At 45.6% G+C, this 19,841-nt stretch overlaps 1 protein-coding gene across 1 annotated transcript in view; it reads left to right on the top strand.

Annotated features, from left to right (window-relative positions):
* The window catches only part of LOC142312902 (RNA exonuclease 1 homolog), a 129,913-nt gene that overhangs the window by 38,062 nt on the left and 72,010 nt on the right, over positions 1–19,841 (top strand). Inside the window, exons 4-11 of the mRNA XM_075351921.1 lie at positions 2,820–3,018; positions 3,669–3,784; positions 4,140–4,277; positions 5,312–5,423; positions 13,244–13,303; positions 17,819–17,968; positions 18,055–18,168; positions 18,274–18,347. Of these exons, the coding sequence (XP_075208036.1) occupies positions 2,820–3,018; positions 3,669–3,784; positions 4,140–4,277; positions 5,312–5,423; positions 13,244–13,303; positions 17,819–17,968; positions 18,055–18,168; positions 18,274–18,347 (963 nt within the window). The remainder of the gene's footprint in view (positions 1–2,819; positions 3,019–3,668; positions 3,785–4,139; positions 4,278–5,311; positions 5,424–13,243; positions 13,304–17,818; positions 17,969–18,054; positions 18,169–18,273; positions 18,348–19,841) is intronic.

Below are 19,841 nucleotides of genomic sequence, written 5' to 3'. Positions count from 1 at the left end.
TCCAGCGGCGTATCGCCCGGCTGGCTCAGGTGCGCTCCTTCATACAGGGCGCATCTCACATCATTCCGCCTTACCGGCGGCCTTTGGATCCCTGGGACCTTAATCTGGTCCTCACGGCTTTCAGAAACCCCCCTTTGAGCCTCTTAGGGAGGGTTCTTTGTCTCGTCTTTCACAGAAAGGGGTCTTTCTAGTGGCCATAACTTCCCTCGGGAGAGTCTCTGATTTGGCTGCACTCTCCTCGGAGTCACCTCTTTTTGGTTTTTCATCAAAACAAGGTGGTTCTCCGTCCGACTCCGGACTTCCTCCCTAAGGTGGTTTCTCCTTCCACCTTAACCAGGACATTTCCCTGCCTTCCTTTTGTCCGGCTCCTGTTCATCGCTTTGAAAAAGCGTTGCATATCCTGATCTGGTGTGGGCGCTCCGGATCTGTGTCTCGCACCGCTGTTCTTAGGCGGTGCACCTCTCTTTTTGTGCTGACCACAGGTCGGCGTAAGGGCCTCTCGGCTCTAAGCCGACCCTAGCTCGTTGGATTATGTCGGCCATTTCCGATGCCTACCAGAGTACTCAGGTGCCTCCCCCGCTGGGGATCAAAGCACACTCGACCAGAGCTATCGGTGCCTCTTGGGTTCCAGGCACCAGGCTACGGCTCAGCAGGTCTGTCAGACTGCCACTTGGACTAGTCTGCATGCCTTTTCGAAGCACTACCAAGTGCATGCTCATGCTTCGGCAGATGCGAGCTTGGGCAGACGCATCCTTCTGGCGGCTGTCGCCCATTTGCGAAGTTAGGTTTCGCCTACTTTTCAGTTTTCTGTTTATTCCCACCCATGGACTGCTTTGAGATGTCCCATGGTCTGGGTCTCCCATAGGAACGATAAAAGAGAATTTTGTTTACTTACCGTAAATTCTTTTTCTTATAGTTCCGTAATGGGAGACCCAGCACCCTCCCTGTTGCCTGTTGGCAGTTTCTTGTTCCGCGTGTTATCACTGGCTGTTGTTGTAGACAGAGGCTCCGGTTGTTCCGGTTCTTTCTCTGTCTTTACTTGTGGGTGGCTACTCTCCTTCAGCTTTTGCACTAAACTGGCTATATTTGGTTAACCAGGGGGTGTATATGCTCGGAGGGAGGGGCTACACTTTTTAGTGTAGTACTTTGTGTGTCCTCCGGAGGCAGAAGCTATACACCCATAGTCTGGGTCTCCCATTACAGAACTATAAGAAAACGAATTTACGGTAAGTAAACAAAATTCCTTTTTTTCAAATATAACATATCTTTGCATTACTTTTAAAGGGGTTAAATGAACAAACATGGGTAGGTATCTGAAATGTTGACTGTCTATAACTTTATAAGTTCAGGTCTTGGTTTTCTAGAAATCCATCTGCAAATGTTTATGCAAATAAGCTGAAGTGGAGGGGCTATGCCTGCACTAGCACTTAAGTGTTTGTTTTTTTTTTTTTTTTTCCCTCTTTCTGATGGCGGCCTACAGCCAGTGACTGACAGGTCCCTTTTTTCTGTGACCTTTCTTGCCAGAGATCTCGCTCTTATTTCCAGGTGGCAGATGAGCAGGTCGATATTCTGACTCTCTCAAGGTATGAAGACCTTACTATGCATTTGTCACCCCCAGTGAATGACTGAGCCTGTGTGAGATCAGGCGGGAGAGCAGGTCACAGAAAAGTGACATGTCAGACATGAGGTTGGTGGTAACAGAGTGGGAGAGCATCCAGAGAGCTATATGAACAGGCCAAGCAATGGCCCTTGCAAACTCATCTGCATAAAAAATTGCTGATCTAGTTCTAGAAAACAGAGGCACAAATTTCTACAAAAGTATAAACTGACTCCACATTTCCAATGCTTTACGTAGATGACATTAGTTAAGGATCCTTGAGCTTTGAAGCCTAGGTTAGTACACTGTATGCTTTTAAGGTGTAAGATTACTGCAGTTGGTTCTTAGAGTTCACTCTTCGAGCTCAACTACAGTGTTTCCCCGATAGTAAGACACCCCCGATAGTAAGACGTAGTGGGGGTTTTGGGGGGGTCGGCTAATGTAAGACGTACCCCGAAAGTAAGACATAGTAAACGGAAAGCGTTTTATTTATTTATTTTATTTTTTTTCTTCTTACAGTACCGGCCGAGCGCTCAGCTGAGCGCCCTGACTTGCCGGCGGCCGAGCGCTCAGCTGAGAGCCGTCACATGCCGGCAGTCGGGCGCTCACCTGAGCGCCCTGACATGCCGGCCGAGCGCTCACCTGAGCGCCCTGACATGGCGGCCGGGCGCTCACCTGAGCGCCCTGACATGGCGGCCGGGCGCCCAGCCGAGCACCCTGACATGCCGGCGGCCGGGCGCCCAGCTGAGAGCTGTCACATGTCGGGCGCTCAGCCAAACGCTCGGCCACCGAGAAATGTTGCAGTAATGTTGTCCGTGGTCCATTAGGACCACTGACAACATACAAAAACACGCAGCCTCAGTGCCCTCATGTGCAGCAATAGCGGCAAGTCCCCATACGGTACATTGCATGGAGACTTGCTGCAATTGCTGTGGGATTTTTTTCCAATATAAGACATACCCCGAAAGTAAGACAGTGGGACTTTTGGGGGTAAAAAGAATGTAAGACATTGTCTTACTTTCAGGGACACACGGTAGGAGTTGCACATGGGATGTAGTCCAGAAGGCCTACTGGCTATACAGTAAAACACCCAAGCTCCCATCCACTGGTATAAATTAAGTGTTCCAACCAAATCTTTCAAGTTTCCCAAATGAAGACGACTGTGTGTGACTATCAAGAGTTTTCTACAAATGGAGTTACTTTGCATTATTTTTCTTTGTAGGTTAAGACAAGTAGCACTATCCTTGTGCCTTTTAGAGGTACAACAACACAACAGATGCCTCACTCAAGGATAATACATGTACAACAGCAAGCTTTACAGATAACTTCTGCTATAAAAAATGGACAAGCTGTTGTCTCCGCCTCACAGAAAAGAATTTCCAGTTCTTTAACCCCAGCCCTTCACAATTTTGGTCAGATGGGTAAGAAATTTTAATTCATATCTATTGCAAATTTTGTATTAACCATCTTGTTTTCTGCTGCTAGCTTTTATTTTTAGCAGTGATCTCTTGCTACCACCTTCATGATGGCCGTAGTCATCCTGAATTTTACCTTTCAAAAAAAAAAATCTGTCATCAGATTGTCGTACGTAAGGGTCTGGTGGTTGGAGAGGAGTCTATCAATCCATTTATTCGACTGGCAGATAAGACCTTACTAGAGGACAGCTGCTCCACTACTAGAAGACAGCTGCTCTTTTACAGAACACAGAAGTACTAGGGTGAGCTAGCAATCCTCCCTCAATCTACAAATTTTATTATGGCCAACCTTTTGTATGAGGAGATCGGATGTGTTTGGCTAGCTAAACACCCATCTCAGAATTATATTTTGTTTTAGTTTAAAACATGTTTCATTTTATGAAAGTTAAAAAGGTTTGAACCAGAAATTGGTAAGATTGATTGTTTTCCAACTCCAAAAAAAAACAGCTGGAGGAAGTAGTCACTTGTACATTTTTGCTGTCTAGATATGATTTTACTTTTTTTTTTTTTCTTTTTTCCCAATATACATATTTACGTGTTTGTTTACTAAAGTGCATGAGCTAGTATTATATATTGTCAGTTTTGTGTTAATGTAGTGGAAGTTCAACCAGTCTTACCAGCTAGAAGTCAGCTAAGTGGATTAGTTCAAGCAAGTACATGCATTAAAACGCTAATGCCACAGAAAAGAACCATGCCAACACCACCAATGAAGGTAACTCTTCTGCTATAAACTGTTTCCACTAAATGTGTGTTTTGTTTTCTGTAATATCCCCCCCCCCGCCCCACTGAAAAAAAAAAGCTTCATGGGTGTAAAAAAAATGATTCATTATGATCTGGATATCTATGCAATCTGTGAAAACAAAATTTCAATACTTGGGGTTTCATTCCTGAAGTGGTTTCAGATGTTGCCTGCTACTGTAGTAAATTCTCATACAGAATACAAATTAAATTTAGCAAATGTGCCTAGCTGGGAAGTTAATACCACTCCGAAAGGCAGTTTTCAATGAGGACTTGTTTATTATCCACTTACAGTGTACTGATGAATTTATTTTTATTTAAAAATGTAGATATCTACACGTAAAAGGCACCCTATTACAACGGAAAGTGGATGCAAAGTACCCCATGAAATAAGACAGCGCTATGTTAACTCTTTTGTTGAAGAATTCTTGAAGGAATCTACAACTGTTCAGGAAGCTTTTGAAAAGGTTTACCAGTATTTAACACCTGTAAAAGTTCCATTTTGGTTTATATACTCCCAACTGCATTAATTTTCAGAACATCTGCAAAATTAGATTTAAAAGAAAATTGCACACCAGTATTGCCCATGCTGGCTGTATTTCCAGGAAATCGTAAAACTTACGGAATGAAAGTATATTATGTCTGAATTTTCAGGTTACGGTTACCTTTGTCATAGGTGCCACTTTTCTATAATTAGACGTAGTCAAGGAGTAGCTGTTTAGAGTCAGTTATACTTTTTAGTGTTTCATATTTTGAGAATTTTTAGAAGGCTTAGTTTTAAGTTGTTTACACATATCCAATCTATTTGAGTCCACTGTGAACCTTCAAAAACATATTCATTGGTTAAAAAAAGTGTTTAACATATTTTAACCACACAACTGGAAAATATCTAATTGTACTACTAATGCTGGAAGAAGGCCCCTCCACAACTTTGTTCTCCCCTTTCAGAGCAGGGCTGCGGCAGTGACTTCTGCCAGCTGTAAGAATAGTTTGGTAGCCTAAGATTAGTAGTACAATATCAGGTTGCCCGACCAGTACTCACCACCGCTGCCGTGTACTTCCTGTTGCCTCTCATCAACACATAGCCCGAAAGGCGACAGGCAGGATGGCTGTCCGGAAAATGTACATGAAATTTTTTTAATATGAATCAATAGACAAGAATTTTTATGAAAGACGTACCACGGGATTTTTCCTTTTCTAAATTGACTTACGTGGGGGAAATTTGTAGCTGTGCACAGTTGTGTACTACAATATAGTCCCCTAATTGCTCAGCTTCTATGCTACTTAGCCCCATCTGCATTTTTTTCACAAAAGCTTCAAATGGGTCTTTACTCCCATAGTCATGCCACTGAGTCTTTCATGACTGCCTTAGGCTCTCGATCCATGTCGCTGCAGTTATAATTGTGCAAGAAGCTGGACATGCTCTGTAAGAAATATCATTGATAACAAATTGAAAAAGTTTACATTTGATTTATATATTTTTTTTTTTTATTTTATTTAGGCCTTAGCAGAAGAGAAATCAATATATGATAGATGTGGGAGTAAAAATATGTATCTTAATATAGCAGTCAACAGCCTTAAAAAATTAAGAGATCAACATAATGTTCAACCTGGTAAGACAAATGACGACCTATGGCTTATTTACATGTCAAATGAATGCTTCTATTAAAAGTAAAGGAAAACTCATTGGTTTTATCAAATGTACAGCAAGAGAATTCTTAACCCTTTTACACTGACAAGTTACATTTTTTGTTCCAGCTTGTGTCCATGGTGTATAAAATTTGTGTAGCTTTTTTACTTTAGCCAAAATCAGTTTTCCATTCTCAAGAAATGCGGTCATGACTAGTGGGCAGATTTGCAGATAACAGAAATTGGTGGACCTAACCGGATTACAAAAATCTGGGTCTGGCCCGGAATTAATCAAGCTTTCCTGCACAACGGCGGTCCAAATATGGTGGTAGAAGATATAGGGGGATAGGAGCAACCGGGCTGTACTTACTGAAGCTCCAGCGTGGCTGTACATTGCACTTGCAGCAGCTCATTCACTTCTGGGGCCGCTCATATACCTTCATGCATATGCACAGCTGTCCCCCGCCCACCAGCTTCTGTGATTGGTTTGTCAGACACACCCCTACGCTGACTGACAGCGTGTCTGACGCTTCCAATCACAGATGCTATGCATGTCTGTGGTATAAAAATAGATTAAAGTAAATTTAAAATGGTGTAGGGTTCCCCGATACTCAGCATAGTCTACGGCTGCAGCCTCCAGCAATGTGCATATATTGGCTGTGTATCAAAAGAAGAGGAACCACATGCATTTTGTTTTTAAATTCCCATGATGATTCAGCTCTGCTACAACTGAAATTAGTGTATGATTGTGGAACATGTTCGCATGCAGTAACTGCAAGCAGAGACTGAGCCGCGATCAGCTGTGACATCACTCGGGTAAGTTGTGGTCACAGCTGGAAGTTCCCACGGTCCTCCACCTGTCCCTAGCCATGAGAACCAACTGCTCCAAGTTGAAATTATTCATAGATCTTGTTCTAAATTACTTCTTTAAGTCAACAGCACAATTTGGCAGAATTTGACCATGTTTCACTTAAGTAATATTGTACATTTTACCTTTGAGGACAATTCCAGGTTTGTGTTTTTTCTCTGTATCCCACAATAAGTGCCATAAAGAGAAAAAAAAATGAAACTTTAGCATTGCCTTTTTTCTTTATCGTTCCTATGGGAGACCCAGACATTGGGGTGTATAGCTTCTGCCTCCGGAGGACACACAAAGTACTACACTAAAAAGTGTAGCTCCTCCCTCTGAGCATATACACCCCCTGGATAACCAGATCTAGCCAGTTCATTGCTTTGTGTTCAGGAGGCATACATCCACACATGCATTCTCATCTGATTTTTCATTTTTGGAAAGTTTTTGAAGAAAAGCGGGTCCAAGCCTGGACTCCCGGCATGTCCCTTCTCACCCCACTGTGTCGGTGGTGCTGTTAAGGTTGATTTACAAGGCTGGAGCCTTACATGCCGCGCTCCTTCACCATCCCTCGGGCTCTGGCTTGAAGTGGGAGCCAGCACGGTTCTCCTTGCTTTGCAGGAGACCGGTCTCCATCCGCAGCCCTTCAGGATCCTGCTGGACGGAGCACTCATCCCCAGGGACTTGGAACCCTGCGTCTCAGCAAGCTAAGTACCTGAGACGTTTATATTCGGGGGGTCCCGGTACTTTATTATGGTGGGAGAGTGTGCTGTGTAACTTTTGTGACATTTCCGGCCGGTTCTCTGGCTGTCGCCTGAGAACCGCGCCGATGGTGCCTGCGCGCCGGCCGCATCGCTTAAATTTAGGCCCCGGCTTCGCCGGAGGCCTACTTTCGATTTCACTGCCCTCGCATGTCAATCATGCAGAGGGACAGTGCGGCTCCGCCCAGCGGCCGTTCGGCAGAGGGGAGGGACACTCCTCTCTGAGTACATGTCCCCTCCCCTGTAAATCTCCTTGGCCCTCCAGATCCCGCTCTCAGAGCAGGTCCCGCCCCCTCTCCTCGCTCCGGCGCCATTTTCTCAGCGGTTTTCTCTGGATCAGCGCTGGCTGCAGCATCCCTGCTAAGCTGCTTGGGGGTCCGGGCTGTGGGATCTGGAGGGCACACAAACGGTCTGGTAAGCCACAACCTCCAGTTGTGGACCTTCTTATATACTCTCTGGGGGTCATTCTGGCTCAGAGCCCCCACTTCAGCAGCATGTCTCACACGAGGAGCAAGGCTGCAAGGCTGTACTCAATATGCACTGCATGTAAGATCGTGCTGCCTGAACCAAGCACATATCCACATTGTGATGCCTGCTCTAACCTGACAATGCCTCAGCCTGGAATCGCACCCACAGTGGTCCCTCCGGCTGCTCCGGCTCCGGTGGCTGAACCCCCGGCTTGGGTAGAATCCTTCTCTAGGTCAATCTCCCAGTCTTTTGCCGACTCCATGGGACAGCTGTCCCGGACTTTGCTGAACATGAATCAGCCCCCTTCTCAGGGCGCCTCTGCTGCTAGGGCTCTCTCAGCAGAGCTCACAGAGGATTCTTCATTTGGTCCCAGACCCCGTCCTCCTAAAAAGAGACGCAGGGTCCCCTCTCCTTCCTCGTCCCGCGGCTCTGATTCACGAGCTGACTCGCAGGACGAGGAGGATGCCTTTACTGGGGGCTCGGACGCTACCTCCATGTGCCCCATTGATCTGTCCGAAAGTGACGCAGATGTTAGTGATTTGATTGCGTCCATTAATTCTGTACTGGACCTCAATCCGCCAGTATCAGAGGAGCAACCCTCTCTGGCAGAAAAGCACCAGTTTACCTTGCCTAAGAGGACAAGGAGTGTGTTCTTTAACCACTCCAGTTTTCAGGCCACTGTGACCAAGCCTAGGGCCTGTCCTGTCAAACGCTTCCCAAAGCGTGGTTCTGATGACCGTTTTCCCTTTCCACCTGAGGTGGTCAAGGAGTGGGCTCATTCACCAAAGGTAGACCCTCCGGTGTCTAGACTCTCAGCCCGGAAAGTTGTATCAGTGGCTGATGGCACCTCAATGATTCCACTGACCGCCAGGTTGACCTTCTGGCCAAATCTGTATATGAGGTGGCTGGGGCCTCGTTCTCCCCATCTTTTGTGGGCTCTCAAGGCCATCTCTGCTTCTCTAGAGGAGATGCATTCCCTCACCAGGGAATCTATGCCCGAAATGGTTGCCTTAACTTCCCAAGCTTCAGCTTTTTCATCCTATGCCATGTCTGCCATGCTGGAGGCTTCTCACCGCACTGCGGTGGCTTCGGCTAATTCCCTCGCTATCCGCAGGATCTTGTGGCTTCGAGAGTGGAAGGCAGATGCTTCTTCAAAGTACCTTGCTGGGCTCCCTTTTGCTGGATCCAGGCTATTCGGTGAACTGGATGAAATTATTAAGGAAGCTACTGGCGGGAAGAGTACTTCCATGCCACAAACCAAAACCAGGAAACCTGCCCAGGGTAGGAACCAGTCGAGGTTTCGTTCCTTTCGTTCCTCCAACTGGTCATCCTCTAAGCCCTCGGCCTCGTCCACTAACTCAGCCAAGGACCAAAAACCCAACTGGCGCACAAAGGCGCGTCCACAAAAGACCGCAGGAGCTGCTGCCACTAAGGCAGCCTCCTCTTGACTATCTGGCCGCGCCAGCAACGTCCTTGGTCGGTGGCAGGCTCTCCCACTTTGGCGACGTGTGGTTTCAACACGTCTCCGATCAGTGGGTGCGGGATATCATCTCCCACGGCTACAGGATAGAATTCTCTTCCAGCCCACCAAACAGATTTTTTTCTGTCAACTCCCCCCTGCTCCAAGGCCGCCGCCTTCTCTCAGGCCGTGGCATCCTTGCAGGCCAACGGAGTAATTGTACCGGTTTCCGCCCCCGCCCGGTAACGGTTCAGAGGTTTCTACTCAAATCTCTTCCTAGTCCCCAAAAAGGACGGTTCCTTCCGGCCCATCCTGGATCTCAGGCTTCTCAACAAGCATGTTCAGGTGCGGCATTTTCGCATGGAATCTCTGCGATCAGTCATTGCCTCAATGACCCAAGGAGATTTCCTGGCATCCATCGACATCAGAGATGCCTATCTGCATGTGCCAATTGCAGTTTCACACCAGCGTTGGCTACGTTTTGCAATCTGAGAGGAACATTTTCAATTCGTGGCTCTCCCCTTCGGGTTAGCCACGGCCCCCTCGAGTATTCACCAAGGTCATGGCAGCAGTGGTTGCGGTCTGCACCTCCCAGGGGTTGGCAGTGATTCCTTACCTGGACTACCTTCTAGTCAAGGCTTCATCCAGCGCAGACTGTCAGCGGAGTGTCTCGCTCATTCTCGCCACTCTAACCCAATTCGGGTGGCTTGTCAATCTGCCCAAATCCACTCTGACTCCGACCCAGAGGCTCACGTACCTAGGGATGCAGTTCGAGACTCTGCCGGCACTTGTGAAGCTGCCCTTAGTCAAACAGCAGTCCCTCCATCTGGCGGTGCGCTCTCTGCTGAGGCCCCGCCGTCATTCCATCAGGCACCTGATGCAGGTGCTGGGTCAGATGGTGGCGTCAATGGAAGCGGTTCCCTTTGCCCAGTTCCATCTGCGTCCTCTGCAGCTGGACATTCTCCGCTGTTGGGACAAGCGGACTTCCTCCTTGCACAGGCTAGTGGCTCTGTCGCCACAGACCAGGGGCTCCCTTCAGTGGTGGCTTCGGCCCCTCTCTGTCTCAGGGACGCTCCTTCCTGGCCCCGTCCTGGGTGATCCTCACCACGGATGCCAGTCTATCCGGCTGGGGAGCGGTATTTCTCCACCACCGAGCACAGGGCACTTGGACTCCGTCCGAGTCAGACCTCTCGATCAATGTGCTGGAAACCAGAGCTGTGCTTCTGGCTCTCCTAGCCTTTCACCACCTTTTGGCGGGCAAGCACATCCGAGTCCAGTCAGACAACGCGACAGCGGTTGCCTACTTCAATCACCAAGGCGGGACACGCAGCCGCCTGGCAATGTTGGAGGTTCAACGCATCCTTCAATGGACGGAGGACTCCTAGTCCACCATATCCGCAGTCCACATCCCAGGCGTGGAAAACTGGGAAGCAGATTATCTCAGCCGTCAAACCGTGGACAGTGGCGAGTGGTCCCTGCATCCGGCAGTGTTTCAGTCAATCTGCCGCAAGTGGGGCACTCCGGAAGTGGATCTAATGGCATCCCGGGACAACAACAAGGTTCCGGTTTACATGCCTCGCTCCCACGATCCTCAGGCCCTTGCAGCGGACGCTCTGGTTCAAGATTGGTCCCAGTTTCGTCTGTCCTACGTGTTTCCCCCTCTAGCTCTCTTGCCCAGAGTTCTGCGCAAGATCAGAATGGAGGGTCGTCGGGTCATCCTCATTGCACCGGACTGGCCCAGGCGAGCTTGATACCCAGACCTGCTCCATCTGTCCGTAGAGGTGCCGTGGCATCTTCCGGACCGTCCAGACCTTCTCTCACAAGGTCCGTTTTTCCGCCAGAATTCTGCGGCTCTCAGATTGACGGCGTGGCTCTTGAGTACTGGATCTTGACGGCTTCTGGTATTCCTCCTGAAGTCATCTCCACTATGACTCGGGCTCGGAAGTCTTCCTCGGCCAAAATCTATCACAGGACCTGGAGAATTTTCCTGTCCTGGTGTCGCTCTTCCGGCCATGCTCCTTGGCCTTTTCCTTGCCGACCCTTCTGTCCTTTCTACAGTCCGGTCTGCAGCTAGGACTATCCCTCAATTCCCTCAAGGGACAAGTCTCGGCTTTGTCAGTGCTGTTCCAGTGGCGTATCGCCCGGCTGGCTCAGGTGCGCACCTTCATGCAGGGCGCGTCTCACATCATTCCGCCTTACCGGCGGCCCTTGGATTCCTGGGACCTCAATCTGGTCCTCACGACCTTGCAGAAACCCCCCTTTGAGCCTCTTAGGGAGGTTTCTTTGTCTCGTCTTTCACAGAAAGTGGTCTTTCTAGTGGCCATAACTTCCCTCAGGAGAGTCTCTGATTTGGCTGAGCTCTCTTCGGAGTCACCTTTTTTGGTATTTCATCAAGACAAGGTGGTTCTCCGTCCGACTCCGGATTTTCTCCCTAAGGTGGTTTCTCCTTGCCACCTTAACCAGGACATTTCCCTGCCTTCCTTTTGTCCGGCTCCTGTTCATCGCTTTGAAAAAGCGTTGCATACTCTGGATCTGGTGCGTTCGCTCCGGATCTATGTGTCTCGCACCGCTGTTCTTAGGCGGTGCACCTCTTTTTTTTTTTTTGTGCTAACCACAGGTCGGCGTAAGGGCCTCTCGGCTTCTAAGCCGACCTTAGCTCGTTGGATTAGGTCGGCCATATCCGATGCCTACCAGTGTACTCAGGTGCCTCCCCCGCCGGGGATCAAGGCACACTCGACCAGAGCTATCGGTGCCTCTTGGGCTTTCAGGCACCAGGCTACGGCTCAGCAGGTCTGTCAGGCTGCCACTTGGACTAGCCTGCATACCTTTTTCAAAGCACTACCAACTGCATGCTCATGCTTCGGCAGATGCGAGCTTGGGCAGAGGCATCCTTCAGGCGGCTGTCGCCCATTTGTGAAGTTAGGCTCCGCCTACTTCTCAGTTTTCTGTTTATTCCCACCCATGGACTGCTTTGAGACGTCCCAATGTCTGGGTCTCCCATAGGAACGATAAAGAAAAAGAGAATTTTGTTTACTTACCGTAAATTCTTTTTCTTATAGTTCCGACATGGGAGACCCAGCACCCTCCCTGTTGCCTGTTGGCAGTTTCTTGTTCCGCGTGTTATCACCGGCTGTTGTAGACAGAGGCTCCGGTTGTTCCGGTTCTTGCTCTCTTTACTTGTGGGTGGCTATTCTCCTTCAGCTTTTGCACTAAACTGGCTAGAGCTGGTTATCCAGGGGGTGTATATGCTCAGAGGGAGGAGCTACACTTTTTAGTGTAGTACTTTGTGTGTCCTCCGGAGGCAGAAGCTATACACCCCAATGTCTGGGTCTCCCAATACGGAACTATAAGAAAAAGAATTTACGGTAAGTAAACAAAATTCTTTGTTACCGTGCCTCCTTTGAAAAAATGCAGTAAGTCATCAAAATGTAATATGCACCCCAAATTGGTATTCTTAACTTGCACCGTTCCATCAACTGGAAAAATAAATATTACTGGTCTGGAGAAAATGGTGAGATAAAGCAAAACTTAATTAAAAAAAAAAATAGTAAAAGTAAATTGTATGTCTGTTTGGTATCGTAATTGTACTGAGCTGAAGAATCAGGCTTCCAGGTTGTTCCACAATGAACGACTTAATACAAACAAACCCCAAAACAATTGAAGGAATTTTGTAAGAATTTGTTTTTTTCAGAATTTCATCACGATAGGCTATTTTTCTTCCTTTTCCAGTTCAATATAACAAAATAGTGCATTTCAAACTGCAGCTTCTCCTAACAAAAAACAAACCCTCATTACCATCGATGGAAAAAGTTATGGCACTTGACAGGGGAGAAAATAAAGTGGGGGGAGGAATGAGAAATTCCCTGGTCATGAAGTAAATTTCATTTGACAGTTTTGTAGGGATTTCAAGAACTCTAATGTGGAGGATTTCAGAAAATTCAGTAAATGTGCTGATAAAGTTCTGCTTTAGATTTTCTTTACAAAATCGACAAATGTGGTGCGCTTTACATGGATTCTTCTAGCTGCTTAAGGCCAGATTCGAATGTGTTTGTCCCAGTGCAGAGCCTAAATCCTGAACCAGTTGTGGGTCCCCTGATCTTTACTTGACAGCTTCAGATGCAGTGTATATATGGTTGTCAAGTTAGAGACCCGCGACCAGTATGAATAAAGTCCTTGACTGTGACACATATGAATGTGACTGTAATTTAAAGTATTCAGATTAACTACATTACATCATTTGATGTCGAATTATTTTAAAATGTCTAGGTGTGCTGAAATCGGGCAGAAAGATGAAAGGCGGATCAAAAAAGCAAATTGCTAAAAATGGTAAGTGAACCCTTCTAAATTTTTACAAATGACTGGTTAAAATGGCAAACTATCAGCTCAATACATCAAGGTGTTTCACCATATAATACTGGCAAAAACCTCTTGACATGTTAAATAGTTTTGAGACTCTTGGAATTTTTATAAAGGTTCTAGCCAGCTTCTCCAAAGTAGGCTGAGTTGTGGCTGAGCGTGGTGACTTAACAAATTCCTCATATGGTGCACTTCTAAAGTGGCATGCATTACACCAGAAATGTAGGCTGGGCCCTGGCTAGAAACGAGGAGAAAATAGATGTCCGCTCACCTATAGCCGAAGGGGGAACCACCGCATCCAGGACTTGTGCACGGAATGGGAAACCGGCAATCCAAGTAAGTAAAGGAAGGAACTCCAGCAGCAAAGTCAAAGGATAATAAAACCAAATTCTTTATTGATTCATATTAAAAATTACATAAAAATATCCACACAGGGTCCTATGCAAACAGAGGACACGTTTCGAACCGGATGGTTCTTAGTCAGTCTCTGGGGAATGAATGAAAACTGGACTGATTCAAATAAGCTGAGAACCCAGTGAGGACAAGGTGGGCGGAGAGTAAGCACCAGGAGGAAAAGGAGGGGTAGAGAAAGAGAAAAAGAAAAAAAAGAAAAACATCAGATTTCATACATATATATTCAATAAATAAAATACAAATCACTCTTACGATTCATACCTAATGGAAATCTGGTACTCATGGTAAAAATCCAAAAAGTCTCTCTATGTAACAATAGTTCTTTCAAATTTCCCCCTCTTTTAGGCAATCTGACTTTTTCTAGTGCAACAACCTGCAGTGTATCCGTATTACCGGCATGTTTAGAAAAGAAATGTTGGGATGTCCCAGATAAGTTCCTAGTGGTTGCGGTGTGACTAGAATCATACACATGTTCCGATATCCTCCGTCTTAAAGGGCGGGTCGTGCTACCGATATATTGGAGACAACATTCCCTGCAAGAGATACAGTAAATTACATGGTCGGTGCCACAATTAATCATATCTTTGATTTTAAAAAGTTTTTCATTAACACAAGAAGAAAATTCTTGCGCACCGATCATGAATTTACAAAGACCGCAGGATTTACTACCACATTTATATGAACCACATGTAGGGAGCCAATTTGAACCCGCACTAAGAGTAATATTTTTCCGAATTGGGATGGTATGATCGCTAGGGGACAATTGGTTGCCTAAGGATGCATTTTTCTTTGGCACAAACTTTACACCCTGGTCAAGAATTTTATGCAATGTCTCATCTGAAAAAAGGATAGGGAGAAATCTTTTAATCACACCTATCACCTGATGGTAATTTCTGCTGTATTTGGTAGAAAAAACCACTGCGGATTTCCTATCAAAGGCAGAAGGGTTTTTACTCCCTTTTGCTGGCATTTTGAGATATTGTTCTCCATCTTTGAGGATAACCTTATCCTTAGATTGATCCAAATGGGCTTGGGAGTAACCCCTTGCCCTGAATCTCTCATCAATAGTGGTGAATTCATTAGCCAAACCAACAGCAGTATTACAGCATCTAATAGCCCTGACATATTCACCTGATGGTATGTTACGTACTACATGACGAGGATGGCAGCTTTTAGCATGTAATAATGAGTTGCCAGAACAATATTTGCGATATAATTTACTCTCAATAACACCCGTGATAGGATTGCCGTATAGGGACATGTCAAGGAAACTGATCTCCGCAATATGATACTGGTATGTAAATGAAAGGTTATGTGCATTGTTGCTGATATAATCAACGAAATCCACCGCTGTCTCCTGGGTTCCCCGCCATATAACCAAGATATCATCCAGATATCTCAGATATATGGCAGTGTCAGACAAAAAGGGGTTGGAAGAACAGAATATATATTGTTCCTCCCACCAATGCATAAATATACATGCTAATGAGGGTGAAAATTTTGCACCCATCGAGCATCCTTGCAACTGGAGATAAAAAACCCCCTAAAAATGAAAAATTATTATTTTCCAAAAGGAACCCTGTCACCTCAAGGATAAACAGCTGTAAATCCGATGAGTAACCAGTATATTTCTCAAGGAGGCTCCTAAGGGCCAAAAGAGCCAGATGATGTGGAATACTGGTGTATAAAGTCTGCACATCGCAGGAAATCCAGCTATATTCATTACACCATCTAATACCAGAAATGATATTCAAAACATGTTTGCTGTCAATTACATGGCTAGGAGAAGCCTTGGCCAGTTCTTGCAGGTGATCATCCAGCCATTTTGATGTTCTGTGATCGACCCAATACCAGAAACAATGGGACGAAAATTGAATATATATGTATGAAAATATATTGAATATATATGTATGAAATCTGGTGTTTTTTCTTTTTTCTTTTTTTTTTTTTTTTTTTTTTCTTTCTCTACCCCTCCTTTTCCTCCTGGTGCTTACTCTCCGCCCACCTTGTCCTCACTGGGTTCTCAGCTTATTTGAATCAGTCCAGTTTTCATTCATTCCCCAGAGACTGACTAAGAACCATCCGGTTCGAAACGCGTCCTCTGTTTGCATAGGACCCTGTCTGGATATTTTTATGTAATTTTTAATATGAATCAATAAAGAATTTGGTTTTATTATCCTTGGACTTTGCTGCTGGAGTTCCTTCCTTTACTTACTTGGGCCCTGGCTAGAGTAACATATCTAGGGAAGGTACAATGCAGATGTAAGATCCTCCTAATTCCTTAACGCTTGTGTTCCTCTTAAAGAATTGGGTGCATCTTATTCTAACATAGCCTTCATTAAATTAGGTGTGCAAAACACTAGTCTTAAGTTATTGTTTGCATTCTATCTGCCCCAAGACTAAAGGTACCGTCACACTAAGCAACGCTCCAGCGATCCCGTCGCTACACTGGTTGCTGGTGAGCTGTCAAACAGGCAGATCTCACCAGCAACCAGTGACCAGTCCCCAGCCAGCAGCGACGCGTGGAAGTGATGCTGCGCTTGGTAACTAAGGTAAATATTGGGTACCAACCCGATATTTACCTTGGTTACCAGCGCACACCGTTAATTACCCAATGTGTAGTCTGGCTGTGTGCACAGGGAGCCGGCACTGACAGCGTGAGAGCGGCGGACGCTGGTAACGAAGGTAAATATCGGGTAACCATGGAAAGGGCTTCTTGGTTACCCGATATTATACATTGGTTACCAGTGTCCGCAGAAGCCGGCTCCTGCTCACTGCACATTCAGTTGTTGCTCTCTCGCTGTCACACACAGCGATGTGTGCTTCACAGCGGAAGAGCAACAACTAAAAAATGGTCCAGGACATTCAGCAACAACCAGCGACCTCACAGCAGAGGCCAGGTTGTTGCTGGATGTCACACACAGCAACATCGCTAGCAACAGCGCTGTTGCGTCACAAAAGTCGTGCCTTAGCAGCGAGACGTGGCCTTCAAGGTCAATTTTCCAAACAGACTGGCGACACTAAACAATTGCTGATCGATGAAGACATATTGATTGCTTGTTGAATAGCCTGTTTTATTTAGGCAGACCACTGTAAACTATGCACGCTGAACAATCTGTAATAGATCAGTGCTCATATGTCTCTTCTCACAGTGACAGTCTCATTTATACCTATTGATGCACTAAAGATCATTTCACCTGGTCAATCATTTTACTACTTTTGCGGGTGACTGGCAGCCTGTTTTAATAAAAGATTATCATGAAAGAGCGCAAGTATTCCACAAACAAAACTATAATGCCTATGCTATGCAACTTATATCTGATTCATTTGCAATCCTTTATCCTGAGTGAATATTTTACAGTCAAGTAGTAACAGAGTATTAGGAATAATACTTCTGGCTTCATTTATTTCATAAATTTTAAAAAAAAAATTATTTTCTTATAGAAGAAAATCCATAATTTGTGGATTTGATTTAAAACTATGAATAATGCATACTTGTAAATGTTACTTGTAAGCGGTGGTGGCATTAAAAAATCAGTTTCCATTAGGTAGCATTACAAGATGTTGAAGATGTATTTGTACTACTCCCTAGGCTACATACACAAGCTGCGTTTTTGGCTGCAGTTTTGTTGTCAGAACTTTCTGACATTTGACTTCCCAGCAAAGTCTGAGGTCAATTTTCTATGCGCACATTGCAGTTTGTCAGCGTTTTGTCAAGTTTGTGACAAAAAAATGCAGCATGTTCATTCTTCCTGCGTTTTTGTCAACATTTGTGACAAAAACGCAGCAAAAACGCATGTTCTAACAAACGCACCGAAAACGCAGCAAAAACGCACCTACAATTCGAAGCGTTTTTTGTGACATTTCCAGGCTCTCTGACAAGGTGCAGTTTTGGCTGCAGTTTGTGAACACAAAGATGCAACGACTTTAAGTCTTTAACTTTCTTTCAAGGGTAAGATGGATAATTGTGTAATTAACAGCACACATCTATCTAGTATGCCTAGATTTATTAGTGATTGCATTGGTTTAGGGGAAAAAAAATTGTAATAAAATACCACATTTGCTTTCCAGAACTTGCTGGGTCTAACTTGTATAACCTGTTTAAGGACTATCTTCTCTCTGACGACCAGTTAATAGAGAATGGATATCCCAGGCCTCATCCTGATAGGCCTGGTAGTGCGCTAATTCACTGCACAGTAACTAAAACAATAGGAAGTGATGGTAAGTAAATTTCAGTATATTTTTCACTCTGGTGTTTAAAATTTTACAAGCATTAAAGACAATCTTAAAATAGCCATTAATTGCAGCATTAAGAAGAGTGTGCTCTCGGTGCGGAGAAACCTATTCTGTGACGCCAAAAGGAAAGCATCAACGTAAAGAAGAGTGCATTTTTCACTCTGGTAGAGTCTTGAGACATAAAGGCAAGTTACAGTAGCTTTGTTTTCCCTTTGTAGTATGGAGCCAAGCTGTAAGCTGAAATTTACCTTTTGGTCGATTTTAATATATTTTTTTTATTAAAATTAAAGTTCCAGGTGGCATGGAAACACGCTACAGTTGCTGTGAAGCAGCTGTAGGGACACCAGGATGTCAAATGGCAAAGGTAAATGAAAGCACTGCAGTATTTCTACCTATCTTTACAAAGTTAGATTTTCTTGCTAAATCTAGTCTGGTTTCAGAAAGACCCATAGCTGTTGACTGGTCCTTTGGCCAACAATGAAGGTCTCCTGTCTTCAGTCTTTAAATGTTAGCACAGATATTCCCAATGCAAAACACAAAGAATCTTGTTGGTAAAGTCTTGAGTATCTTGCCTTAAACGGGCTTTACACGCTAGGATTTCGCTACAGCGATTTCGTTGGGGTCACGGATTTTGTGACGCACATCCGGCCGCTGCAGTGATGTCGTACCGTGTGACTCCTAGGAGCGATTTTGGATCATTGCAAAAACGCTCCTCGTTGACATGGGGGTCCGCTGCCAGTTATCGCTGCTGTCGCAGGGGCGAAGTTGTTCCTCGTTCCTGCGGCAGTGCGCATCGCTACATGTGACTCCGCAGGAACGAGGAACATCTCCTTACCTGCCTCCGGCCACGATGCGGAAGGAAGGAGGTGGGCGGGTTGTTACGTCCCGCTCATCTCCGCCCCTCCGCTTTCATTGGGCGGCCGCTTAGTGACGTCGCTGTGACGCCGAACGGACCGCCCCCTTAGAAAGGAGGCGGTACACCCGTCAGTGACGTCGCTATGCAGGTAAGTATGTGTGACGGGGGTGCCAGATTTTGTGCGCGACGGGCAGCGATATGCCCGTTTCACACAAACGATGGGGGTGGGTCGCATGCTAGCGATATCTGGCCGGATATCGCAGCATGTAAAGCCACCCTTAAACATCTACTACAATGAGGTGAGCATCTCAAAACTGGCTGGTTAGACTGGCTTTGTGCTGAATCCTGCTCACACAAGCGTATACATTGAACGAGTGCTATTCAGTGGTCAATTGTTGCACTATGCTTTTGGCACTGCACCACTTTTTTTTTTCTTGTCATGTGATTTGCAGCGTATATTGATTGGCATGCACCCATTCAAGTCGGAGTGCGTGTAAATCAGACTGCAATCTGATATCGTCCGAGTGCAGTCTGGTTTTTATACACGCACGCACGCATGCACGCAGCTTTCCATCTTCTCACCTGTGCTCTGATTCTCGCATGTGAGAGAATCCGTTCATGGTAAGTGACACTTGGGTCACATCCTGATCAGATTTTGAGCTGAGTATCATTTGCATATAATCTAGTTGATTCTCTCGCATGAGAGAATATACGCTTGTGACCCCAGCCTTAAACTGTACACTTAGGCATTTTTTTTTTTCTTATTAGACTTAACACCCTATGCACTAGCAGCATGTACATTGGCAGTCTACTCCAGCAAACCTCTAGATTAGCATTGAGTGCAGAATCCACTTCATTTTAAGTTTTGGTGTTTTTTTTTTGTTTTTTTTTTTACTTTTTTTTTTCTTTCTCTGCATTCCCTTTCTTTTTAACATGCAGCAACTGAGTTGCAAGTGAAGTGTAGATGTTCAGGTTTAATTAACGCCTTCACCAGTGAGGTAA

This window comes from Anomaloglossus baeobatrachus, chromosome 1, assembly GCF_048569485.1.
Source record: "Anomaloglossus baeobatrachus isolate aAnoBae1 chromosome 1, aAnoBae1.hap1, whole genome shotgun sequence".
Classification (NCBI taxonomy): Eukaryota; Metazoa; Chordata; class Amphibia; order Anura; family Aromobatidae; genus Anomaloglossus; species Anomaloglossus baeobatrachus.
This window is presented reverse-complemented; position numbering and strand designations above follow the sequence as displayed.